This window comes from Sarcophilus harrisii, chromosome 6, assembly GCF_902635505.1.
Source record: "Sarcophilus harrisii chromosome 6, mSarHar1.11, whole genome shotgun sequence".
Classification (NCBI taxonomy): domain Eukaryota; kingdom Metazoa; phylum Chordata; class Mammalia; order Dasyuromorphia; family Dasyuridae; genus Sarcophilus; species Sarcophilus harrisii.
Genome location: NC_045431.1, coordinates 207,726,890 through 207,754,704, shown reverse-complemented (window position 1 = coordinate 207,754,704; position 27,815 = coordinate 207,726,890). Strand labels below are relative to the sequence as shown.

At 35.7% G+C, this 27,815-nt stretch overlaps 1 protein-coding gene across 11 annotated transcripts in view; it reads right to left on the bottom strand.

Moving 5' to 3' along the window:
• Positions 1-27,815, bottom strand: part of NAV2 (neuron navigator 2) — a 438,256-nt gene that overhangs the window by 174,215 nt on the left and 236,226 nt on the right. For all 11 annotated transcript variants that reach the window (XM_031943258.1, XM_031943259.1, XM_031943260.1 and 8 more), the window contains 3 exons: positions 24,737-24,849; positions 18,955-19,063; positions 14,710-15,099 (listed from right to left, as the gene is read on the bottom strand). In XM_031943258.1, the coding sequence (XP_031799118.1) occupies positions 14,710-15,099; positions 18,955-19,063; positions 24,737-24,849 (612 nt within the window). The remainder of the gene's footprint in view (positions 1-14,709; positions 15,100-18,954; positions 19,064-24,736; positions 24,850-27,815) is intronic.

The following is a 27,815-nucleotide window of genomic DNA, read 5'->3' as shown; positions in this document are numbered from 1 at the left end:
CAAATACATGCAAAGATAGTTTTCGACATTCACTTCTGCAAAATTTTGTGTTTCAAATTTTTCTCACTTCCTTCCCAAGACAACAATCTGATATATGTTAAACATGTGCAATTTTTCTAAACATATTTCCCTATTCATCATGTTGTACAAGAAAAATCAGATCAAAAGGGAAAAAAGTCATAAGAAAGAAAAAAACCATGCAAGCAGAAGCAAATATAATGCTTCTCTCCACATTCAGTCTCCATAGTTCTGTCTCTGGATATGGATGGCATTTTCTGTCAGAAGTCTATTGAAATTCCCTTGAATCATCTCACTGTTGAAAAGAGCCAAGTCCATCACAGTTGATCATCACTTTATATTACAATGTTCCCTTGGTTCTGCTTACTTCAGTCAATATCTGTTCACCTAAGTTTTTTTCAGCCTTTTCTAAAACCAGCCTGCAGAGCAATCTTTAAAATTAAAATTTCTCTAATCTCTTTCTCCAAACAGAGCTTTTTTTTTGTGGAAAATTTTTGTGGAAAATTTTTTACCCAGAACAATTGTTTTTATTAAATTTTCTTTCTAATTCCTTTCTCCAAATAATTTTCAGTGTTCCTCTCCTGCCAGGATCTGTGATTTTCTTGGAAGAAAGGATTCTCCAGAAGGAATATACCTCTACTAAGACAGATGGAGAATTAATCCAAAATTTACAATTTACAATCCTACAGAGTTAGTTATCTGAGACAATGAGAAATTATATGACTTGGCGGGGCCACAGAGCTAAGATGTGCTAGAGTTGTGACCTGAACTTGTTTTGTTGTCTAGACTTAAGAAAGTCATGAAGGAACTTGAACTATGACTCAGTGGCCTTTTCTCTATCCACTGTTCATAGGCTTCCAATGTTAAGTGTTATGCTAGCATAAAAATAATCAAGAGGTATGAAATTGAGGGGGTTTGATAACTAGCTTTATATCAAATGCTACATATACGCAGCTGTCTGACTTAAATTCTAAGAAAGATAACCTCTTCCCTCAAATTCTCTCCTCCAAGACTGTCTAAAGCTTTCCATTAGTCAGTTCTCTGCATCATTATGTTATAAATTGATAAAACGTAAATATTATTTTGCAGAGATAATAGTAAGCCATCATTTTAATACCCTCAAATGAAACATGGCCTTAAAAGAGAGGGACACAGGAACCAGTAAATTCTGAGGGAAAAAGATGGATGACAAGACTATAGGGTCATAAATTTAGAGCTAGAAGAAAATTTAGGCTTCACTGGACAAGATCTAGAAGAAGCAGAAGAACTAGAAGGAGATTGGGGACCATCTAATCCAAACTCCTCATTCTCAAGAAGAGGAAACTGAGTCCCAAACCAGTCTTGCTAAATTGTGATTTCTGACTTCCATATCTAGCACTGTGTTTTGGAGCAGGACCCATTCCAGGGAAAAAAATGAGGTAGTTTGTTTATGTTTTTCTGTTTAGTCATTCTAACTCTTCATGACCCCATTTAAGGTTTTCTTGGCAAAGATACTGGAGTGGTTTGCCATTTCCTTCTCCAGCTCATTTTACAGATAGGGAAACTGAGGCAAACAGGCTCAAGTGACTTGCCCAGGGTCAGTTAATAAGTGTCTGAAGTGAAGTCTGAACTAAGGAAAATGAGTCCTGAATTCAGGCCCAGCATTCTATCCACTTCTTTTTGTTTAAGAAAACGGAGGATTTTTTCCCCTCCATTCTTTTATTAAGCTAAACTTTCAAAAGCTTCTCACTTAGGTAAAAATGATGGACATGAAATTTAAGTGTTAACTAGAGGTGTACTGATAAAATTTTTAACAGTTTTTCCTGGGTTTAATCTATATCATTAATATTTTTCTCCATCATTTTCTTAAGTCTAGACAATCAACAAAACAATACATTATGCCATGATTTGTAGCATTTGTCGATTTCTAAGGTATAAATATTTACATTGAAAATTTAAAACTGTCTCCAGCTAGTGGGTAAAAGGGGTGACTCAGCTCTTATTAACCTTTGGGGATATGTACATTTTCACTCCGACCTCAAAGTCTACCTTTGCCATAGAGCACGTGAGGAGGGCAGGCCTTGAAAAAAAATGCTATTTGGGGAATGTTAATAGAATCACACACTCTCAGATTTGGAAGGGGAGCCAGTTCAACCTGTACCTGAACAAGAATTCTCTTTACAATATTTATTGTGAGGGGGAACCTATTCCTTCCTCAGATCCCAGGGTCAAAGATTTAGCTCTGGAAGCCCAATCCTCTCCTTTTATAAAGAGAAGGCTAAGGGCCAAAGAGTATCTTAAATAATTTAGGCCACATAGATATATCCAAGTGTGTGGTCATAAAAATTAGGATTACTGAAGTCATGTCAAACTCACAGATTCCTCTTTTAAATAATTCTATTAGGAAGCTTTTACTAAGCCATCATCTGAAATTTTGTGGCTTAATAGAGCCCATTAGGAAGTTTTTACTTCCTGACAAGTACTACCAGCCAAAAGTGAAACAGGCATAAGTAAACACTACTGAGTGCTGCTAAAGGGGATAAGTGAGTTTCGAGGAGGCCGGAGACAACTGTCACTTACTTTCAGCTCCTTCATTAATTTAGTCTAAAACTTTATTCCTAAAGAGAAAGGCAGAAAGGAAAAGCTTTCATTTTTTTATAATAGCAAGCAGCCAGGGAAGTCTCAAATCTCTAAATCACTGTAAGGGCAGGGACTGGGGAAGAAGGGAAAGGTATAAGGTATCCTCTTGAGAGTTCAGTCCCCAGATCTGGGTTTGTCAGTTGCTCACTAGTTCACGCTACTCCCCCACTTCATGCATCTATTCTCCCATTGATTGCCTTCCCAGAATGGGAAAAGTCTCCTTGAGGTCAGAAGGGAAATTCTATTGAGGGAGGCAGTATGATATAATGGCAAGGGTGCTGGTTTGGAGACGGAAGATGTAACATTTCTGTGTGACTTTGGGTCAGTCCCTTAAGCCCATTAGGGTCGGACTTAAGTTTCTCCATGTGTTAAAAAAAAAAAGTCAGATGGATTGCATGGCCTCTGAGATCATTTCTAGTTCTATCGGATTTCCTAAAAGCAATAAGTTTGTTCTCCCACCAATTTAGAAGTGCTTTCCGGGGGGATGGATTAGATGCTACCTAACCCCAAATCAATGATCTATCATGTCAGGTCACCAAGAATAGCTCTCTGATGAGAGGAGGAAATCTCTTTCCCCTCCTGTTCCCCTTCCAGATGACTAAACCAACATAAATCATTCATCATAGGAGAGGATAGGCCCCTAAATGTCAAAATTGTGCCATGCTGCCTTCTCAACAGAATTTTTTTCAGTCTCCCAATTCAAGCCCACAACCACTATACCCATCATCACCACTAAGGTCTGAGAAAGCCTTGAAAACAAAACAGTGTCTCCTTTCTCAGACGGTTTTCAGCTCAATCTTTCTTTCCCTTTTCAGAAAAATGTCTACCTTACTTCCAACCAAGGCTGACAGAGCCCATGCACTCAGTAAATCAGTCTTGGGTCCTCTGTTGGACAGACTGGAATGTGGAGAGTTCCTGTCTTCCCAGTGTTCATAGAAGACTTACAGTGGGCAAAACCGTAATTCAACTAAACCTGTGAAAATCACACCCGGGTTGGGAAAACTCTCACAGGTTATGCAACACTTGGGCAAATTAAAACCTCCCATAACACCCCAATCCAAACCCCAAACACATACTACTTTGTTCCTACTACTCCACGCTGAGAAATGCTTATGAGAACAGAGGTCATTGTATTCACTGTATGTGCCATCACTCATTGCATGGCAGTGTCAAGGAAAATGTCAAGATTGGGAAAGTATTTATGTGTGCTGTGACTTCACTACTGGGGAACCTAAGAGCAGCGGTCCTGACAGGAAGAGTCTAGGAGCCAAATGATGGGATTCTAGCCTTGGTCTCAGATACCTTGTCACAAATTGTTTAAACCTCTGTGTACCTTAATTTTCTTCCCTGCAAAATGAGGGGGTTAGATTCAATGATCAGTTTTTAAGTTCTAGTGTTCTATAATATGTAATGGGAAAAACACTTACTGCATAATTCAAAAGCCCTATCTATTTGGCTTTGCAGTGCTGTAAATGATTTCCCACCCCCATGCCTCCTTGCAGCAATAGATTCATGCTCCTAATACTTTGTACTAGCTTGGGCATAAGCAATTAGTTGGCATTGAAAACACACCAGCTGGGCGGTGGAGAAAAGCAGCCAGGAGAATGCTGGGTGGTAGAAAGATATTTGATAGCTGACATTTATGTGGTTTAAAAAAATATCCTGCAATATATATTTTATAGACATCCTTTTGATCTTCCTCAGAACCAATAAGGTGTGTGTGTGTGTGTGTGTGTGTGTGTGTGTGTGCAGTATTTGTAGTATTGCCCCAATTTACAAATGAAAAACCTGGAACTCAGAGAGAATAAATGATTTGCTCAATGTCATTTAGTCAGTGGACCTTGAATTTGGAGACAAATCTCTTGTCTCCCAATTCCCTATTCTGCCCCCATAACACTAGAGCTGCTCTGTGAATCATAGAAAACATTACACTGAAGATTTATTCCACTCAAATAACTGAAAGTAGTGGGTTACACTGTCAAAAATTTTCTGAACAGTATTAATTGTTTCAGACAAAGCTGTTAAGTAGTTTAGTCGTGTCCAACTCTTCATGATCCCATTTGGGATTAACTGGGCAAAGATTTGAAAATGATTTTCCATTTTCTTCTCCAGCTTATTTTATAGATGAAGAAACTGAGGCACGGAGAGTTCAATAATCTATCTTGTAAGTGTAACCATGCTATCTAGCTGCCTTTCAGAGAGAGTATTATAAGGGAAACAAGATTCCTTTCCACATATAAGGATCTGACCTTCCTTTTAATCTTGTTGGAATAATTACAGCTGATATTTACATAATGTTTTATAGCTTTCCAGAGTCTTTTTAAAAAAATACCTTTTTAAATTTTCTTTTTGTAAAGCAATTAGGATTATGTGACTTTTCCAGAGTCACACAGCTAGGAAATGTTAAGGGTCTGAGGCTGGCATTGAACTCTGGTCCTTCTGACTCCAGGACCTGTGCTCTATTCATCCATTGTACCATTTAGTTGCATTTTTATCAACGGAAGGTTATCTCCATTTATTGATGTAGAACCCGAACCTGAGAGATGGTAAGTGATTTCCCCCCTGGTCACACAGCTAATAAGCATCAGAAGCAGAATTCAAACCTGTATTGAATACTTTATCCATTACAACCTGGTGAGTCCATGAATCTTTGCTTTCCTCCCAGACTCATGAATCCTTTATCACAGTCCCTTATTCGGATGGAGGAAGAGGAATAGCAGTTGTTCAGCATCACTTCAGGCATGTGCTATTCTCATGGCTTGCCTCTACCCCAAAGTCAGAAGCCACATGTCTCTCGAGAAGATTTGGAACCTCACTGGTTCAGAAATCAAACATCTTGGCCGATTCTGTGTTGGATCTCACTTGTGCTGTACTCTCTCTCATCCAGCTCAGGATGCCTAATTTTACTAGGATGTACCACATCTTAAAATCGTTCATTATTATGATCTCCCTTTCCATATGTGGAAGCCATGATACTCTATCTCATCCTTATTTCAAGAAAGGTTATAATACTTTATAATTATACCATTTATAACAATAAATGATTAGAGAAGAACCAGGAGGCTAGGGAACCTTAATATGGTGGTTCATGGTTCCTGAATACTTCATGAATATACTGAGCACCAACTGGGCACATTATAGGAAGCTTGGCTCCCTATTTGCCTCATTCCATCCCCTTCTCTGCCTCCATGGCAAATCAAACTCCCTTGGGATGAGGGTGGTTTGCTGCCTGACTTAAAGACCTCTGAAGGCCAGGGATCAATTTCTGTTTGATTGACCCATAAGAAATGATATTTTAACCTTTTCAAATCATTGCCGAGGCCTGCCAGCCCCTGTTGGTTTAAGGAAAGAAGAAAGAGTAAAATGGAACTTCCCATGACCCAGTGCCATCAGAATTTGAGGCCTAAAATCATTTATCTTGGCAACGGGATCTATTTTGGCTGTAGCGATTCTTTTGGCTTTCTCTCCTACTAGGTTGCCAGAAATAATAACAACAAAAAAATCAAGGTCCTTCCAAGCACTGAGACCGATACAAAAAAGCCCTAGCAAAGGACATGGCTGAGGAAAAGGGGGCTGTTTATACCCTCAATGCCTTTTTTCTCCTTGATTTAATACTGTCTCTTGCATTCTGAAATTAAGCGAAGCGTCTCACACATTTAGCAGGGCATATTTAACGAGGTCAGTCCTGGAGCACGGCCTCTGTTGGCCCAAAGTAGAATACACACCACAAAATGTACACAAAGATTCTCACTTATTTTAAGCCAGTTTTAGCTCCAGCATTTACTTTCTCAGCTTCTTTTTTTTAAACTTTGACATATATGTTACTCAAATTCAAAAAGTGCTTGTTCATGGGTAGCTAGATAGATAGATTACCAGCCCTGGAGTTAGAAGGACCCAAATTCAAATTCGGCTACAGACACTTAGTGGGGACAATCACTTAATCCTAATGGCCTTCCCCCCAAAAGTGCTTGTCTTGAAGGTCTGTCTGAGATACTCACAGAATATTAGAGTTGTGAGGAACCATCTCATTTAACACCTTCATTTTACAGGGAGAGAAATTCAGACCAAGGGAGAATTACTTATCTAAGATCATACAATTCTATTAACCAAAGAGCTAGAATTTCAATCCAAGTTTCCTTCATTGCAGCTCACTGTTTTATATACCGCTTCCATATACAAATGCTAAGAAGGAAGGGGAGGGGAACATGAAGGGTTGGACATGACTGAACAACAATAAAATGCTTTGCAAAATCAAAAGTAGCCTTACAAAGAGACATGTTTAGAATTATTATTATTATTATTATTATTCTACCTCTCCAAAACCAAACTGTGCCACTAGCTGGCAATGTCCACTATTTCTTTTTAGCAGAAATACTTTGGGGAGGCCTCAGTACATTGAACCATTATTGATCACTTAAATTCTCACTACCATTTAACGTTAATTGGCCCATACCTTAGCAAACAGAAAATCCGATTTTATAGGCTGAAGGAGGGAGGGATAGAAAAATGATTTCTTAAGGAGGGTAAGGCCAAGTATGGAACTTCAGAGAGAAAAATTGGAGTTCTAGGGGGATGGAATGCATGTCAGGAGTGGGAAAAAGTGTACCCAAAAGGGAGGCAAAGTCTTTTTCCTTTGGAAGACATTTCTGGTTCTTAAATCTCCCAGAATGAATCCCCAATGATAGAGACAGAACAGAATCAAGCTAGAATTGGGGGAATGAATCACGCAAACATCTTGGGTTTCATCACTGTGCGATGACTACAACATTAGGCAACTGTTGGAAGAGATGGATTGGACTTGTACCTGCCACCTCCTTCCTCTGTCATTAAGACACTCATACCCTCCTTCTGGATGCATAGAAGGAGGAGGATACATTAAAAATCTATAATGTCCCTCCCAGCTCTAGTGTTCAGTGATTCACTAATAATTCTAGATGTCTGACTAGATCATTTACTCAGAAAGAGAATTCTGCTCTTAAGAAATTTTGAAAATCTAAGGAAGTCAGAAAGAGTTAGTCTATTAGAGCATGCATTTAAACTTAGGAGAGAGAAGGGGTTTGAATAAGGTAATTGGGCCATTCTGGGCAATTCCTTCCACTTTTCTGAGCCTTCAATCCATCTGTAAAATGGAAATAATTGCACTCCCTGACAATATTATTTTTAGGCAAGTGCTTGATAAACCTTACAGTGCTACATAGATATGGATTTCATTATTGGACTCTCAGTCAATCAAGAGGAAAGGATAGAAGAAAAAGGAGGGGAACAAAATGAATTCCTGGTCTCAAAGAGGTTACATCAACTGAAGGAATATGAGACAGATAAATTTATAAAACAAAAAAAATATGGGCGTCACTTAACTCTATTTGCCTCAGTTTCCTCATCTGTAAAATGAACTGGAGAAGAAAATGGCAAACTAGTCCAGTATCTTTGCCTAGAAAACTCCAAATCAGATCATTAAGAGTTGGATTGAACAACAATGAAATGCTTTGCCAACTTTAAAATGCTATACAAATGCTACTATTGTTGTTGTTGTTGGGAGAATCGAGTAAGTGTATATAAAGGGTAAAAGAAGAGAAAGTACTTTGTAAGGGTAAGATCTAGAAAAAAAGCTAATTGTCCAATTTAGATGGAGAAGATTGCATGTGATAGTGAATTTAACATGATGCTGGAGTCATTTTATGGAAAGTCTTAAATGCCAAGCTCAGGAGTCTGCCTGATATCCTAATGGGAACAGGGATCCACTAAATATTTTGTTTTTTTTTAATCAGGGCAACAATGTGGTTGCTGGGGCCAGCTGAATCAAGATTGGACAGGAGAAAAGACAGGCTGGAAGCAGAGGGATCAGTTAAGAGGCTGTAATAAGAGTTCAGGCAAGAGATGATGGGGGACTAAATAAAAGTAGTGGTGGGAATGGAGAGAGGCTTATGGATATGATACATGAAATATGGGCACAATAAGTGCAGCGAGGAAGAATCAGAAAAATTTGGCAGCAGAATAGTGTAGGTTGAAACACCTAAGCCAGTGTTGTTCAACGTGATGCAGGGTCAGTTGAAACTTTTTAATGGATTATAGCTACGCCATCTTCTTTTTATCTATATTTTTATATTTTATTTGCTGACAATGACTAAAAAATTAGACAAAGAAAGAATAACCATTTTCATTTTGGGAATCCTGACAGCTTTTTGGATTCCTGTTCCCCTTGATAATTTTTAGTAACGTTAAAATTCCAAAAATGTTTTCCTCAAACCAGCATTGTGGTCTCTAAGTCAGTTATCAAATACCAGACCCACAACACTCCCCAGTGTGACTAGAACCAGATTAAAATATAATTGGAAAATATTTAATAAAATAAAAATGCAATAAAGCATAGATGACATTGCATTTTAAAACCAAAACAATATGGTATTGGCAGGGCTCCTTATGTACATTTAGTAGTCTCCATTTGTTTTGAATTTTACACCACTGCCCTAAGTGAATGAAATTTTCTGCAAAATTTATGTATAAAATACACAAATTGCCAGACCTATTTTTGGTTAGGCCATTTGATGGAGCTAGGCAATGCTACCACAAAAGATAAGCAGTATATCATAAATTATTATTATTAGTCTGGGTTTCCCCGGTCTTCTTCAAGTAGGAAGCATTCCTTGTCTCAATGTTCACATATCAGGGGATCAGGAATCTGAAGAATTAGATACTTTCCAATAAGCTTCATAAAATGAAGACATTTGGTGTGGGACAGTAGAAAGAGCTTTGGCTTTCAAGTGAGAAGACCTGGTCCTAATCCCACTTTTGATACTTTATGACACTTTAACCCTTAGGCAACTTTGGGTAAGACAAAATCTCCCTGGACCTCAGTTTTCTTCTTTGTACAATGAAAGGGCTATGATCTCTGACTCCTCTTCCAGCTTTGTATCTTTTATCCTATGATTGTAGGACCTCCCAGAATCCTTTGCAATTTTCACCTTCCATGACTTTTAAGATTCTAAATTATATTTCATATTCTTAGTAATATATTACAGAAGGTAACTGAACAAAGCAACCACTCATTTAAATAGATAAAAAAAATCTTTTAACATATGGACCCTATGTCTGCCCTTAATTTCATTTCAGAGCCATATGGCATTCTCCATTTTTAGACCATGAATAGGTAGCTTTCCCAGATCAATGCTTCTAAGTCATCTGCTATTTTCATATCTTTGCTGCTACAGCAAACGTCTATCTTTCCAATCCAGAAAAGGAAGCAGGGTAATCAACCTCTCCATAATTTAGACAAAAGGTGCTTGTTGATAATAGGTCTGTTGGACTTCATGATAATAAACTGGATTTTCTTCCCTGTTCTAATTTCAAATACAATGTAAACAGAATTAAAAGGATTTACATACATATATTCACACACAGATATAAATATGTTTGTATGTATGAATATATACACGTTAATAACAGATTACTTTCACACTCTGCATCAATAAGACTATTTGTGATTTCTCATACATTATATTCCATTTCCTAGCTCTGTGTTTTTCGCATAGGCTTTCATTCACACCAAGAATTCAGTCCTCATCAACTACACTTTCAAATCTTAAGATAGGTGCCATCTACAGGAAGCTTATAATTATTTCCCCAGTTATTACTGTTCTCTCTCTTGGAAATTATTTTGTGTCTTAATTTTATGGATGCATGTTCTCCACTCCATCCCAACCTAATGAGGGCAGAGACCGCCATGGGATTTGTTTAGGAATTTTGTTGGCCCTTCTTTTCCCCTGTTTCTAGAATAATAATAATAACAATAATAAGAAAGGCTTGTCAAATGAATGAATGAACGCATATATAATTGAGGAAAATTTGGGGCCTTAAAATTGGTCTATAAACTCAAAAGTCTTCCTTATTTGCAGTAAAGTTATTATAAAGAGGGATTTTTAAACTAACCTCACAGTACTCTGTATTGATCTATATGTTATCCATAAATATTGGGTGTTTTTGCATGAAGCCAAACATGCAGATAAAAATGAAAAACTTTTAATGTGATTATTTCTTAAAAATCTGGAAGTTTATTGTTATAAACTGAAAACATCTGGAGGATTGTCTGATCTTTTTCAGTTTTTAATGCAGATGCTGAGAATTGTGTAAACATGATTGGGGGAGAAAGAGGGAAAACATGAGTAAGATTTTCAAAGAAAAAAAAAACAGGTGACATTAATTGCAGTATTTCTAGGTTAGATGAATGAATTTTATTTTATCATTAATGTATTGGACTTTAACAAATACTTTGGTCTTTTGCACTGAACTAAATTTTAGAATGAAATGCCTGAATAGTTTTAGATGCCAATCTTTTAAATAATTAATGAGATAGTAGAACATTCTTTGATATTTTTAATAATTTATGTTATTAGTGTGGATGACAAATGCTACAAACTATTACTTAGCAGACTATATTCTAAAGCAACTGTGATTGAATTTTTCATCCCTTTGCAAATAGCCTATGGATGGGAATTTTTGATCCATAAATTCATGTGTTATCCATGAAAATCCATCAGGAATAGGAATTGTTTCATTTTTTATACTTGTACCTCTACTGCCTGGCATGTAGTAATAATCACTTGACCGATTATATTGGGCTGGAAAGGACTTAAGAGATGATTTAGTGCAAGTTAGGTTTTATAAATGATCAAGATAAAAGAAAGGGGGGTAATAGAGAGGGAAATAACTTGCTTAGAGCTCAAAAATTTTAATGGAACTCTGTGGTTTCTTATTGCTTATATAGTGACAGTTTCAGAGCTGTGGACAAGGGTCAGATGGTGTTAAAAATCACATGTCTTTTATATGATTTACAAGCATTAAATTACCTATTCTTAATATGCTACCTTTGACAAAAATCTAAGAAAATCTAATACGATGAAATTTCATAGGAATAATTATAAAGTTTATACTTGGCTTTGTAACAGGAAAAATGCTTAGGTTTTTTCAGTGGGTAATATAGAGCATGTGTTGCTATTTCTCACTTGTTTTCATTTCCACGTGGAACTTCGGGCAAGCCAGTTTCTGGCCCTGCATGACTGAGGGCTTAGAGTGTGAAATGATGAAAATCCTTTTAATTGGCTGCAGAGGCAGAAGAACTTATCACTCTGGGGTTGGTGAGGTGCTGAACTAGAATTAAGTGGTATAGAAAAGGCGTTGCCTCTGAAATATTACAGATATTATAGACAAAGAGGTCACAAGGCTATGAGCAGTATTGCCTCAAAAAACAGCAGAAATCAGTTGAGTTGAAAATAGGCAGAGGACTTTGAATGAGATCTTGTTAACTCAGCACCATTTCTATGGATTGCACTTGGTGAATGGAATTGAATACCCCAAAATACCCTACGTTTTTGCTTTCACTGCTTCAGATCTGCACTCCAAATGAGCCTCTGTGTGGTCACCAAATTGGTTTTCCTAAAATATAAGTAAGTGTGACCACGCCAGTTTTTTCAGTTCTTTTGTCTCCTGAAACTTCTATGATGTTTGTTTTATGTAGAATACAGTATAAAGCTCTTGACAACATGGTCCCTTATTATCTTTCCAGTCTGACACATCTTCCTCCCTGCATGATCTAGTCTAATTATATTGCCTTAATGGTTGTTCTCTGCATATGATAGTTCATATTCCATCTTGATTCCTTTATACAGGTTGTCAGCTGTCCCCCATGCTCAGAATACTTCTACCTTCTCTAATACTTGTCTTCCTTCATGACTTCCCTAAAAATCTATGTTCTAAGTGAAACCTTATTCAAGCTCTTACCTTCTAAATAACTCTCTATATGTTCCGTATGCATCTTATATACATAGTAAATGCTTAATATATCCTTGTTGATTGAAGGTTCTCCTAAAACAATATCTCCCATGCATATTTTAAAATTGTACAAGACTCATTGACAGATGGAATGGCAGTGTTGATTTAGTTCAGTGGGCTGTTGATTACTGACATAAGGCAAGGTGTAAAACAGTTAGACATATGTTCACCTGACTAGTTTGCCCGTAATTAGGTATATTGTGCAATCCAAACAATTAAAGAAAGATTGCTATTGATAATTAGTTCTTCAAAAACTCCTATTAGGAGATGACATTACCCTAATTGAACCATGGCCCAGAACACATAAAGCTTCCTCATTGAAATCCAGAGCAACACAAAAGACATTGATCTAACTTATTTACAATGGAAAAACAAGCAAGCAAATAAAGCAGATAAAAATAGATACATCCAAGATATAATATGTAGAATATAATATGTAAATGGTGAGACAGTCCATCACCATTCTATCCATCTGTCTTTCTCTATATAGATATGTGTATATAGATATATAGATATATATATATTCTATGAAATTCTGCATATCTATTCAATGTGTACAAGTCTGTACATACATGAATATGTTTCACTTATTTTTGTTTCTGTCACACATAGACACATGTAACTTGAAGAATAGATGCACATATTAAGAAGACTTGCAGAATTGAGTAGAAGGAAAAAAGTGGGATGTATTTGAGAAAATGTTCAATACTCTCAATATTTTCCAAGTTGCTCATTGCCATAAAAAGGGCCATTCATTTAATGTTAACATTCTCCCAGTGATTCTACATAATTGTGAAACATTGTATTCCATGATAATGGAAGAATCAAAATTTTAAAAATCTCAATAGCAATAGAAAAGATGCTTGATGTAAATGGACTATCCTCTGATAACAACAGTTACTTGTAGGTAAGGAATGAAAGAGAAGATATTATTAAGGGTATCCATAGCGGGAAAAGGAGGCAGAACAGTCTTGTAGTGAGACAAAGAATAAAAGCCAGTCAAACATCAGTAATTTTAAACATTAAAAGAATCAGGAATATTTATAGAAAGATGAGAATAAGAATTGAATAGGATAACATCATGAAATGTCTGTGATCTATCTTGGTAAAGGAATATCAACTCAAAAGAAAAGAAAAAAATTTAATTATAAGAGATATTCACAACTTTTTCATGGGATGTAGGTAAATACATTCTCCACTGATGTGAGAATGAACAACTAAGATTCTGGTCTTTATTGTCAATAGTTGAGCTTGGTTACTTATATTTCTATTTTTATGCTACCTGCCTCAATACTAAAGGGTTAATTGCTAAAATATAAGCTTCCCAAACCATGTCTGAAAAATAAACACATAAGCTTTTGGATTTTATTTGATGGTTTAAAGAAATCCACACTTTTCCTAGGATGTCAATCAAGATTCAGCATAAAATATTCTGATATCCCCACCTTGTGGAAATAGCTAACATTACATCAAAGCAAAGTCAAGTCCTCTACCTTGAGAATTCTCAACAGAAATGCAGTAGACTTTAATTTATCCAAGAAACACACAAACTAAACAAAAATAAATAGAAATAGATCTTTTTGATCAAAATTTGATCATTTTATCATAATAAAATATATGCAATCCTGAAACACTAATTTTTTTGAATTGTCCAAATTATTGAGAACTCTTCAAATGAGGCAATTGAGTGCTACAGTGAACAGATAGCAGGATCTGACTTAGGAAGACTTGATTTCAAATTCTTTCTCAGACATTTACCAGCTAAGTGACTCTGGGCAAATCACAAAATTGGGCTATTTCAATTTTGTGATCTGTAAAATAGGGAAAATAATAGCAGCTGCCTCACAGGGTTGTAAGGATTAAATGAGTTAAGATTTGTAAAGTGCCCTGCAAACCTAAAAGAACTATATAATTGTGACCAAAAAAATTAAGTCGGGAACCAAGGGCTTCTTACTCTCAAATGATTGGTCTTCCCACTTTACCGTACTGCATTAAAGTATTTTTATGGTTGTACTTATATTTTAATTATTTCCTTAATTTGTCTTTTATGCTGACAGACACACTAACTATAAAGCTAGACTTATAACTATGATGCTAGAAGGGAGGAAGATGTGAAATTTTCTTTGTTGTCATTCTAATAGTTACTCACTAAAATGAGATGGCCTGATCTGCAAAAAGGAACAACAAAATGCCAATAATTCTGCTCACACCATTGTATGTCACAACTGAGGGATGGAAGGTACTCACCCACTGGTAATGTCATCGGTCCTGATGTTCTTGCCCAGAACATCACCGTCACTCATATAGCCGGTGGCATCCATGCTGATGCTTTCTAGGTCCATTTCATCTCCCCCCTTGTCTGAGATGTCCACGTGGCAAACATTGCTGCCCCTGGATGCTAGCTGCCTTCTCAGGGGGGCGGAGTACATGTAGCGACCCGACTCGGTGTTGATAAAGCGGCTTGCATTGGCTCTTGGTGGGTACCCGTTGCCCATTGAAGGAGCATCACCTGCTTGAAGTCGAGGGCTAGATTGTCCAATTCTCCATGACAATGGAGTAGGTCTTCCCGTCAAGCTGAGGATGCTGCGCCCACTTATTTCAGTGGTGACATTGGCGTCAAAGGTTGTTTCCAATGTGCTAGGAAAAAAAAAATTCTGTGTCATGACTGTAGTGGCCTAAGGGTTATTAAAATCTCTGAGGGGAGTGGTTGTTTCATTTTGTCTGTGTGTTTCTACCTAGTCTGGTGCCTTGTACATGGTGGGAGATTAAGGAACACTTGTATTAAATTAAGTATCTTTCAAAAATGGGTTAAGTGGATTGAGAAATGGCTTTGAAACCACCAAGATATGGGTTCAAGGCTCACATGTAACATATCTTGGCTGGACAAGTCCTCTCTCAGTGTTTTAGGAAACTCTTTTTGTTTTTTTTGTTTTTGTTTTTGCTTTTTTTTTTTATTAAAGCTTTTTATTTTTCAAAACATGTGTGGACAATTCTTCAACATTAACTCTTGCAAAACCCTGTGTTCCAATTTCCTCCCCTTCCCCCATGCCCTCCCCTAGATGGCAAGTAGAAATGGCAGAAATATATGTTAAATCTAATATATGCATATGTATTTATACAATTATGGTGCTGCACAAGAGAAAAAGTGAAGCAAAATAAAATGCAAGCAAACAACAACAAAAAGAGTAAAAATGTTATGTTCTGAACCACAGTCAGTTCCCACAGTCCTCTCTCTGGGTGTAGATGGCTCTCTTCATCATTGAACAAGTGGAACTGGTTTGAATCATCTCATTGTCAGAAAGAACCACATCCATAAGAATTGATCATCATATAATCTTGTTGCCATGTACAATGATCTCCTGGTTCTGCTCATTTCATTTAGCTTCAGTTCATGTAAGTCTCTCCAGGCCTTTCTGAAATCATCCTGTTGGTCATGTTCTAGGAAACGCTTAAAGACTCAAAATTATGAAGAAGGAGTTTGCGGATTAAAGTTTCTCCACTTGGATGGTTCTTATCCCTTGAAATCACAGGTCTAGTCTATAATCCTATGCTTTGTTCAGTCATTTTTAATTGTATCTAACTCTTCATGACTCTTTTTGGGGTTTTCTTGGCAAAGATACTAAAGTGGTTTGCCATTTCCCTTTTCAGCTCTTTTTAACAGATGAGGAAACTAAAACAAACAGAATTAAATGACTTGTCCAGGGTCATGTGGCTCGAATCTGAAGTTGGATTTGAATTTAAGTCTTTCTGACTCCAAGTACTGATACTCCATTCACTGCTTCATACCTGCTTCATAATCCTATCTTAAAACATTAAAAAAGAGTATCCTATGCCACTTCCAATGATCTTATGATGAAGAGAGCCATCTACACCCAGAGAGAGGACCGTGGGAACTGAATGTGGATCACAACATAACATTCTCACTCTTTTTGTTGTTGTTCATTTGCATTTTGTTTTCTTACTCATTTATTTTCCTTTTTGATCTGATCTTTCTAGTGCAGCAAGAGAATTGTATAAATATGTTTACACATATTGGATTTAACATATTTTAACATGTATAACATATATTGGATTATTTGCCATCTAGGGGAGGGGGGGAAGGAAGGGAAAATCTAAAACACAAGGTTATTCAAGGGTCAGTGTTGAAAAATTATCTGTGCATATGTTTTGAAAATAAAAAGCTTTAAGAAAGATTATCCTATCTTTTAAATTTTTTTTAAATTAAAGGAAGATGACTTTACATTAAAGTTTTTTAAAAAGATCTTAAAAATAAAAAAAAATAGCAAAGAGCATGCATATCTTAATAAAAGTCCTATACTTAGGCAGATGGGTTTTTCAAACATGTTAAAAGGCAATAAAACTATTGTCATAAAACAAGTCGTTATCCTAAAATGATTCAAATTAGACAATTCAAAAACTGTCAGAGAAATGTCATATCTTGCACTTGAACATCAGAAATGCAGAATGAATTTTTTTTTATGAATGGGTCCAAATGGAATCATTTTGGTAACTTTTCCCCCCACAATCATCTCCTAAACTAGCATCTAGTGTTTTGCTGATTTTCATATTTTTATTTAAAATTTTTTTTCTGATTTTCATATTTTGATGGAATAATAACTTCATCAAAGTAGATAATTCTTCCCCTGTTATATACAGTGACCTATCTAAGTTTTTGTCTTTGAGCACGTAGGTTATTAAGTGTTTACTTTTAACTCAGAAAAGCAAATAACTAAGAATAGTAGGGTTGATGAAAATAAGACTTAAGGGATTCCAATTTATCTTTTCATTCTAGGTTCTATTTCACAACTTTCCTTCTTTCAAGGTAACATTTCCCATCCAAACATATTTTTTTTTTGGTTGTCTCTCCCCTTAGACTGTGGGAAAAAAAATTAGGGAAGAGATTGTCTTTTGCTTTTCTTTGAATCCCCAGGATTTAGTACAGTAGATAGAATATAATAAGTATTTAATAAATGCACGGGGGCAGCAAGTGATGCAGCGGATAAAATGCCAGGTCTGGAGTCAGGAAGATTCATCTTTCTGAGTTCAGATACAACTTCAGACACTTCCTAGCTGTGTGACTCTGTGCAAGTCACTTAATCCTGTTTGCTTCAGTTTCCTCATCTGTAAAATGAGCTGCAGAAGAAAATGGCAAAACCCTCCAGTATCTCTGCCAAGAAAATTCCATATGGAATCATGAAAAGTCATACATGACTGAAATGATTAGACAACAAAAATCAATAATAAATGAGTGTAAAGTTAGCAGTGTTGCTACCCATCCTTCCTAGCCACAACTCATATAGATGAACATTTCTTAGATAATGCAATCAATCAAGCCCATTTTCATAACCTTGTTTTGTACCTATAATTGGCTTCTCTTGAGAAATAATGGGACAAAAAGCCTCAAAATATGAAAAACATATATGTTCAAGTAAAATAAAAAATTCACATAGGTCAAAAAGAACTCAGAAAACAAGTGAATTCTGGGATATAAGAAAAAAAACATGTATTTGTTCCCAAAGGCCACTAAGGTATATATCCTGACAGGATGTAATCCATACTTCCTCATGGTGATATCATGGGACTCTACTAATGTGAGTAGGACAATGAATTTTCTGAAATACCTTAAATAAAATTTTCCGTTAGCAGATTTTGATCCCATGTGTTCTGCAAAGCATGGCCAAGACATGAGGTCTGCCCTGATTTAGTTAGCACTATAAAAAGTGGGGAAGTCTGGGGGCCTCATGGCTATATTCATTAGTCATAATGAGCTGTCATATTAATTGAAACTTGAAAATCAAAATAGATTCACTGGAAGTTCTACAAGGGAAGTTCAAACTTAGCTTTGGTAAACAATGCTAAACTACACAACCTCAATCTGCCAGAATGATTTAGTATTGCTAACAGTGATGTTCATTTAAACCTCTTACCCAACTTTTAAAATAACCTGATTAAGTTTCCTTAAAAGCAAACTGATTTGTGTTCAAAAAGAATCCAGATATACATTTTAAACATATTTCAAATATCATCTGGATTTTAAAAGGACTATCCATTTTTATATACGTATAACTTGGCATGATAAACACCATTCCAGGGATTTATGAAAGAATTTTAAATATGTATATAAACAAGAAAATTAAATATAGTTCACCTGTCTATATATACAAGTGTAGTAGAGATGTCTAAAATGTAAATCAAATCAAATTTAAATAACTACTGGATCTATTTTATTATCTGGCTTTTATATCATCTGATGCATTTAACAATCTTTTTAGAAAGCTTATTTTGGAAATCCTTTTTACACGGAAATCTATTTTCTAAAATTCTCCTTTTCGTGTTCTATGTAATTCTTTCTGACTTCCAGTATGCTTTCAAATCAATTTCATTTCTCCAGTTAACAACACTAATCATTTGACTGGTGGTACATCCTAGCACAGAGCTAACGGTATGGAATTAGGTGCTGATTTGACAGACATTATTCATGCTGTTGCTTACCTGTGTGTAACCTGAGTTCCTCGTAAACTGGACATGGTCTCCTCCAAGTTTTGCCGTAAGTCAGCAATGTTCTTCACAGTTCTAAGTCGCCGAGTCTCAGGATCTTCCCCTAGAAAAAGATTTTAGAAGGAGCAGTCACAACTAAGCGCTGCTGCTTAACCTGTAAAGTCTCTATGGAATAGTGGGTGGTGATGATGATGGTGATGGTGATGATAATGATAGCAGCAAGTATATACCTAGCACTTTTAGACTTGCAAAACACTTTTGCATTTGTTCCTCATCACAATTCTGGGATATTTGTTGTTTTGTTCAATCATTTCAAATGTACACAAACTTCAGGAACTCATTTGGGGTTTTCTTGGCAAAGATACTGGAGAAGTTTATTTCCTTTTCCAGTTCAGTTTATAGAAGAAGAAATTGAGTCAGGATTAAGTGACTTGCTCACAGTGACACAAGTCTGAGATGGGATTTGAATTCAGATTTCCATGATCCATTACTCTATTGACTATACTACTTAATTGACTCATGGTAATGGATCACAGCAATGATTTTTGGTGAAATTGGATGTCAACTTAAAACGTAGCATATGGTTTTCTTTACATGCAGTCCATTTATTACTTTTAAAAACTTGTTTTTTTCTCAGGCGTTGCCTTTCACCAGTGCCAGGAGAAAGTTATAGAGCAAAATATTGAATCTTATCAACTGTAAGCATATGTCCAGTTGGACATTAGCTTTGTTTCCCCAAGCCTTACAAATTAATTTAATCCAAACCATTCATTCGGATAAATAATAAACATGTGCTTTGATGGAAGCTAACTTCTTACTGCCTAAGTCTGATCAGTTTCATTATTTTTAAGGCAAAGGCTTGTAATTATCTCAAGTTTCCCAATTTTAGTGGGTTCTAGTACTGAGTGAGTAATAACATCTGAAGCCAGCAGGTAATTAAAATGGACTCACTTAAATTTAGGATGATTTTCCATTCATTTGCATAGTTTTTTTTTAATCTAGGAAACACATTTATGGAAAGTTTAATAATGAAATCAGATATATTAGTCACGGAGGGTGGTACAATATAAAAAAGAAGGGAGGGATTTGAAGTTAGAACACCTTGTTCAAATCCTATCATTAGTTTTATAGCTATGTCACTTTACCTTAGTTTCTTAAATTGAAAAATGAGGATAACAATAGTTGTACTCTATAATAAAGCTCCTAAAGTGTTTATCAAGATCTTAAAGCACTTCCTTTGTGAGAAATATTATTAGCAGTGGAAAGAAGACACCTGCTCTCTCATTAGCACTTGGCATTCTGTGTCCTGGGCCATCACAGTGTAAAGAATTAAAGAATTTTTTTTAAAAATTAAAAGAATTAAAAGAACTTAAAATTTTTTCTATTTTAGAAAGAAAATAATAAAAACTACTTTGAAAAAATGAAAAGGTAACCTATTAATGAAGGATAAGAGAAGCAGGGAGTTGTTTAGGCTGGCACTAAAATGACAGAGAAATCACTAAATGAATATATTTTCTATTTCTACACAATAGAGTTAGGAGAAATGAGAAAAATTTATCCTATTTCTCACAGGCCACATGGTTAACTCCTGGAACACATTTTTAGGAAGATTATGGAATTTTTGTTCCCAGGCGGGACAAGATAATATTTGTTTTGGCTACAGATGTAGCCATGTCTGAAGACTGCTAAATTAAATAATCTTTTAAAAAATAAAAATTTACTAAGGGCAAAGCAAGATAGGAAATCTTATAGGGGGTGCAACTCATGTAGTTGTATAGAGCAATTGTTGTTGCTCTTCAGTCTCAAAGAGGATCATGACATCAAGGAGGTGATACCATGGCATGCAAGAGGATTGGATTTAAGTGAGGGACGGGCTGTGCAAAGTCACTTGCCTCACTTTCCCCGTGGAGCTATCTGGGGCTAGTGGCAAGATATCAAGATGAGTAGAGAAGTCCCTGCATGAAATGGGAGATCTTGGTCTTAGGTCAAGTGACTCCTCCAGTCAACAGGTCTGAGAGGAGGGATTTGAATTCAGGAGTCAGGAAAATTCCTCCTCCTGAGTTTACATCTGCCCTTAGACACTCACTGGTTATGTCACAATAGACAAGTCACTTAACCTTGTTTACCTCAGTTTCCTCATCTCTATAATGAGCTGGAGAAGAAAATGGCAAGCCACTCCAGTATCTCTGCCAAGAAACTTCTAAATGGGGCTGCAAAGAGTTGGACGTGATTGAAATGAATGAATAACAACTTCTTGGTTCCAAGACTGGCTCTCTATCCACTACCCCCTAGTTGCCTCTCTGGAAATACCAGATAACATTTTATTTTTATATTTGAAATAAATATTACATTCCAAAGACTAATCAACTCAAATATTTATTAGTTTTTCCCTTATTCATGACAGTAAGAATTTTGGAAGGTACTTTTCTTGAGTATTAGAAATAAGCTAACTTACATTTTCCAACATATTCTTTAAAAGAAATATATTCTGTTAAAATAAAAATGGAGTTCCAATTTAACTATCAAATCACCACAAAATAATATAATTTTTGTCCTCCACTTACACAACTAATTACATTTATTTTATTGTCAATTCAGCAACATTTTATCTTTGCAGGATTGCCAAAGTGTTACTGACCATTTTAGGCAATTCCAAGAAATGAACTGAACATTTGTTATGATGATAAGCCAGTAGGAAAAACTATAATCCCTTAATTAAATTCATACTGAATTCTTGGGAGGCAGAGATTATTTGGTTTCTGTTTTTGTATACCTAGATCAGTGTCTGGTACATTGGAAAAATTTAACAAATGTTTTTTGAATGAATGGATAGATAGATGGATATTCCTGTTGAAGAAAATGAACTTGTGACCATTAATCTATTATTATTATTCTTTGGCAGAAATTGGGGTTAAGTGACTTGCCCAGGGTCACGTAGTCAGGGTCACACATCCAGTGTCTGGGGCTGGATTTGAAATTAAATCCTCTTGACTCCAGGGCTGGTTGATGTATCCACTGTGCCATCTAGCTTTTCCTTGTAACCATTAACTTATAATAATTTTACATATTTACATATATAAATTAATTTAATATTGGTCCCTGTTAGATTATAAGCTCTTTGAGAGAAGGAATCATCTAATTTTTATATTGTACCTCATATATGACCCCATGCATCATCAAAGAATACTTGAGGATTGACTGATGAAAGGAGTAAGAAAAAAATTACTCCAAGAATTATCTACTATACTCGTCTGATAATGATAGTATTCATATAAAATTTCTTAGCTAAAGACCTACATTTTAGTGCTTGTTCTAATTTTTCTAATGGGGAGATTTCCAAGTCTAGTGGTTGCCACTGCTATGGGCCATCAGTGACCTGCCTCTCCTGGGTAATCACTTTGAGCAGCAATGAAGACCCCAATTCATTGATCCCTCCCTCCTCTAAAGTCCCTTTATACTCACCAAAAGCTTTCAATGTGATACTTCATATTATTCATTCATTCACTGAACAACCACTTACTTAGAATCAGTTATGTTTTTCCTGATGTCTTAGTCCCTTATTAAATTGTAAACAATCAACTCTTAATTAATTTTCGGATGTCCAACATTTACTACAACTAGAGTTATCCCTTTCACATCATGGGGGTTAGGAGTGTAGCACCCCCTCCATTTGAAAAATCCATGTAAAAGTTTTTTGGCCTCTTTTGATACCAAAGAAGAAGTATGAATTTTACCCTTTTATTTTATGGGGTGTTTCCAATACCTTAATGTAAAATATGAGTTAATCATTTGGCCATAGGCTCTCTGTCATCTGTAGGTTTTTCTATATTGTCTGTGGCTTCCACAAAACTCTCAAAAAATGCCTGTTTAATTTTTTAAACTGACCCATGCTCTATTGAAACCACAATGGGAAAAGTCACAATGTGGAAGGAATAACTGTACTTTCATGTAATAAATACTTAATAAAGAAATGTTTCAATCACGAGATTCCCCCTTAGCCTAGTGGTTTGTGAACGGAACTCAGTAGCCAAATATTATACATTATATGATCCATAAGAATTTACTCTGATACTGAATAACTGTGCAAAGTTACCTCTTTGAGTCTCAATTATTGTCTGTAAAATGGCAATAATAACATCTAAAGTTACCCCCGTAGTGTTACTGAGAAGTTCAAATGAGAGGTTGCAGATAAAGTACTTTGCAATCCTTAAACTTCTATATAAATACCATCTTTTATTATTATAATTTTAATTATTATTACTATTGTGGTATAATTCTAAGATGTGTTTTTCATTAGATTGATCTATAAACTATGAGTACCTAAAGGAAATCTCACATTTACATAACTAAAGACATGCAAACTACAATTGATCAAATACTTTGAGTTATCAGCTTCTAAACACACATGGTATTAATTTTTGCTCTCAAGAAGAATACTATTTATCAATTTAATCCAATCTGACAGTACCATTCAGTATCTTGGTAATGCAGCTTGCAGTAAATTTATCTTTGTTATGTCTATATCTTCATTTATAAGAAGACAGATTTTTCTCTGTCTCTATTCTCATGATCTCTTGACAACTAACAAAGATTAATTAGTTTCTATGGCCTTCCAAGGCCAACAAATGGAACTTGAGATTTTTCTGAAATTTCATTTTTTTGGGGGGGAGGAGTTATGGTTTGAACAGTTAGTATAAATGTGATCCTGTCACATCCCAGCTCAATAAATGCTAGTGGCTCCCTATTATCACTAGGAAGAAATACAAATTCCTTTATTTGACATTTAAGCTCTTTCTAAATTGGCTTCAACCTACACTTCTAGGTTTATTATACATTACCCCCTTTCATTTTTTTTAAAAAAGTCAATTTTTTTTATTAACTTTCAACAAAATGTAGGGGATAATGAACAACTATGGCATTTATGGCAATTAAGAGAGGGGAGAAAGAAAGCAGGAAGGAAGAGAAAGATAATGGAAGAAAAAAGAAAGGAAAGAAAGAGGAAGCAAGAGGGAGAGGAAAAAAGAGGATGGGGAAGAATAGAAGGGAAGAAAAAAGGGAAGAAGAAAGAAGGGGCAGATGAAAAGAAAAAGAAAAGGAAAGGAAGGTAAAAGGAAAATGGAGGGAGAGAGTCAAAAGGAAGAAAGAAAGAAATCAAAGAAGAAACTAATGGAGAAATGATGGAAAGGGAAGAGAAATAAAATAGATAAAAGAAAGGGGGAATGAAATTAAGAAAAAGAGAGAAGGAAAAGCAAGGAAGAATAAAGAGAAGGAAAAAAGGTAAAAAATAAGAAAGGGAATTATAAAAATGAGGAAAGAAGAAAAAGGAGGGAAGAAGAGAAAAGGAAGATGAATAAAGTGAAGGGGAAGGAAGTAAGGAAAAGGAAAGGAGGAAGAAAGAAGAATAAGAGGGAAAAAGTGAGGCAGGGAAAAGAAGTGAGGAAAGGAAGGAAGGAAAAATAAGGGAAGCAAGAAAAATAGGGAAAAAGAAAAGGAAGAAAGGAAGGAAGAAAAAGTAAGCATAGAAAGGGAAGGAAAATTCAGGATATGGGCAGGAAAAAGAAGCAATGAAGGAAAAGAAGATGAAAAGGAAAAAAGGAAAAAGGTTGGAAAGGAGAAATATGGGCAAGGCAAGGAAAATAAAGCTAAATATTACATCTCATGATATGTCTTAGTGACATTTCAGCAAGCTTTACTTTCTTTGTCCTTTCCCTTACTTTTGGTACCTTTATTTTATAACCACCACACTCAGAATTTCCCAAACTCATCGAAGACTTACCAGCGAGCTCTTCTAGGCCAGATTGTCCACTCTTGGTGTAGAGTACTGGCTCCATGCTCACTCCCGCTGTGCTGGGCTCGGTGGTGACATTCCCTTCATTGTCTGTCTGTGACCTTTACACACAAATCAAGCCAGAAACATTTATCAATAGAGACAGAGGTAGTCGAATCACCTACAACATCTGCACAACTGACTCTGTTACCATTTCAACACACATTCAAATCGAGAGACCAGCAGACTGACTTTACATAATTCATTAGTCCCATGTTGAGCAATGTCCTAGAAACGGAAACAGTCACTGAACTGTAAAAGATTAAATATTCATAGTCCAAATGGAAGGCCTGCAATCCCTCATATGAGGCACTGAAATGCTTCTTTGAATTTTGAACAAGGTAATCAGCTCTGCCAGACAGGAGATGCTTGGTGGGGATAACATCAGCACCAAATACCAACTTAAAAGTGATCACCCTTGCCAAGGGAGTCAATCATAGACAGGAAAAAAGGCAACTCCATTTACGAACACCTTAAATTTGTCACCTGATGTGACATCTCGCTAAAAGGGTTATTTGAAAACCAATGAAGAATGCTTTCAGTGCAGGTGTATTTGCTAGCCAGGTCTGAATCAGGGTTCCAACTTTTTGACATAAAAGGGGTCTTTGATTATTATCTCAGCACTTGACTGAAATCAATATTCTTTCCAAATAACTACTTTCAAAATGTTCTCATCTTTGCATTAAATCATAAGGGGAAGCACTGTGCCCTTCAAGAAATCAAATAATTTTTCATGATATAAACACACATACTTTTTTATATGATATATACACACCTCTGTTCATTTAGGAATAATATATATAAATACATACATATATATATATATATATACTGAATTTATATGCACAAATAATGAGTAAAAACTTATTAATTTGCATCTTACTAATCACAATTTGTGTTATTTCAGTCTGATAACACTATTTATGAAGAAAAGGTTCAGCTGGAGTGTGGATTGATGAATACTAAAACTTTATCTTTAAAAGTATTCTATGATGCTAATTTTTGACTAATTTTGGCTGACTTCCCACTATGGCATTTATGGCAATTAAGAGAGGGGAGAAAGAAAGCAAGAAGGAAGAGAAGGATAATGGAAGAAAAAAAAGGAAAGAAGGAGGGAGCAAGAGGGAAAGGAAGAAAAGAGGATGGGGAAGAATGGAAGTAAGGAAAGAAAATTGGTCTGAAAGTGATGGATGTCATTATACATAAATTCTCAAGTACTTTTGGCTCTCTCCAGATTTAACATCAATGGACAGTAATTGCACACTCAAAGGTCACAGCAAAATAAGTGGCTCCGACAAGTGAGGGACTACCTTTCAAAGGCCAATATATATTAAAGAAACAAAGATGGCAATCCAAGAGACACACTGAAATGAAAAGATAAGTTGGAAGATAAAATTGCATGCTCTTTCAAGGACTTTTGCTTTTGTCTCTCTATTCCCAATGCCTAGCATAGTGCCTGGCATGTAATAGGCACTTAATAAATGTCTCTTGATTGAAGTGGAAGTTCATTTCTTTTCCTTGATTATTATTCATTAGATTTTATCTATTACATGGTTTCCTTCTCTTTTGAGTTTAAAATTAAATATGCACTTGTAAAAATATTACCATATATCTTTGAATATGTTTTAGAGCTTTTAAAATAATCCTGGCAAAAACAATTTTAGAAAAATAAACAGGAGTTTCTGTATAATTTGTAATGGTTTCTTTTTAAATGCTACCTCTGAAAAAAATAGAAATTTTTACTCTGTAGATCAAATACTTAGGTATATATGCATTACTTCAACACTGTCAATATGTTATTAGTTATAATATTTTTATGAGTGGCAATGCAGCTGCCTTCATGCTTCACAGAATATTGGTATTCAAACACTGTCTGTAGATCAGCAGTGAGTCATTATCTAAGCATTTGTATTCTTTTCTGTCTGCCTTGCTGAACATATTACTTGAATTAATAAAGAGATGACAATCTCATGTCTAATAAGTTTAGTCTTGTCATTCACGGAAGGACAAGAGGGACAGCAAAAGAGGAAGAAAAAAAACAATGACAAAAGGTCTAGCCACTTCTGTCATTTAGCCAACTGACAAAGGTTTCTTGTCTGTTTTTTTCATTATGAGGGTCCCAAACCATAGCCACTCTTTCCAAGGGCCAGACAGGTGAAACTTCTACAAACTTACATGATTACAAAAGAAGAAAGTGGGAGGAGAAAATTAGAATTCTTTGTTCAGTAACATAGCAACATGAAGACCAGTGTTTAAATACAGACGTGTGTGTTTTTATATGTTGTATGCTCGGAGGAGAATTCCAGCTCTTTGATGTCAGAAATTTTTAAAAAGTTATTTAATTTTTTGCTTTTGCATTTCTTGAAGCTTAGCAGTGTCTGACATGTAGTAAGTACTTAACAGATGTTTATTGACTGACTGCATCTTGAACATAGTAGATACTTAACGAATGCTTCTTAGATTGGATTTTATAAAGGAAATGTTAAGTACCAGTTTCAGGGACACTTGTTATTGTTGAGTCATTTTTCGTTCACGCTGACTTTTGTTGACCCCATCTTGGCAAAGATACTACAGTGGTTTGCTATTTCCTTATCAACTCATCGTATAGATGAAGAAACTGAGGTAAACAGGTGTCAGTGATGATCACACAGCTAGTGATGCTAGATTTGAACTCAATAAGATGAATCCTTCTGACTCCAGGCCAGGTATTCTATCCTCTGAGGCTCCTAGAGTTACTCATTCCTGCTCTTCTATTAATGTAGAATTAAATTCTATATGCCTGTCTCTAATTTAGTTGATCACTATATATTTTTTCACATTAAACCCAATGTTTTCTCCGATATATCTCTAGATCTGAAATAAATCAACCTTTGCCTGATTCATATTCTCCCTCAATGTCTTCAGTGTATATTGAGCTCTCTTGGAACTTCCATAACACTTCATTCCTTTGTCCAGCCAGCAAATCATGCTTTTGTCCAGCCAGCACTTCAGAATGTATCCTACAACTACCTTGAACCCAACTGTTCGT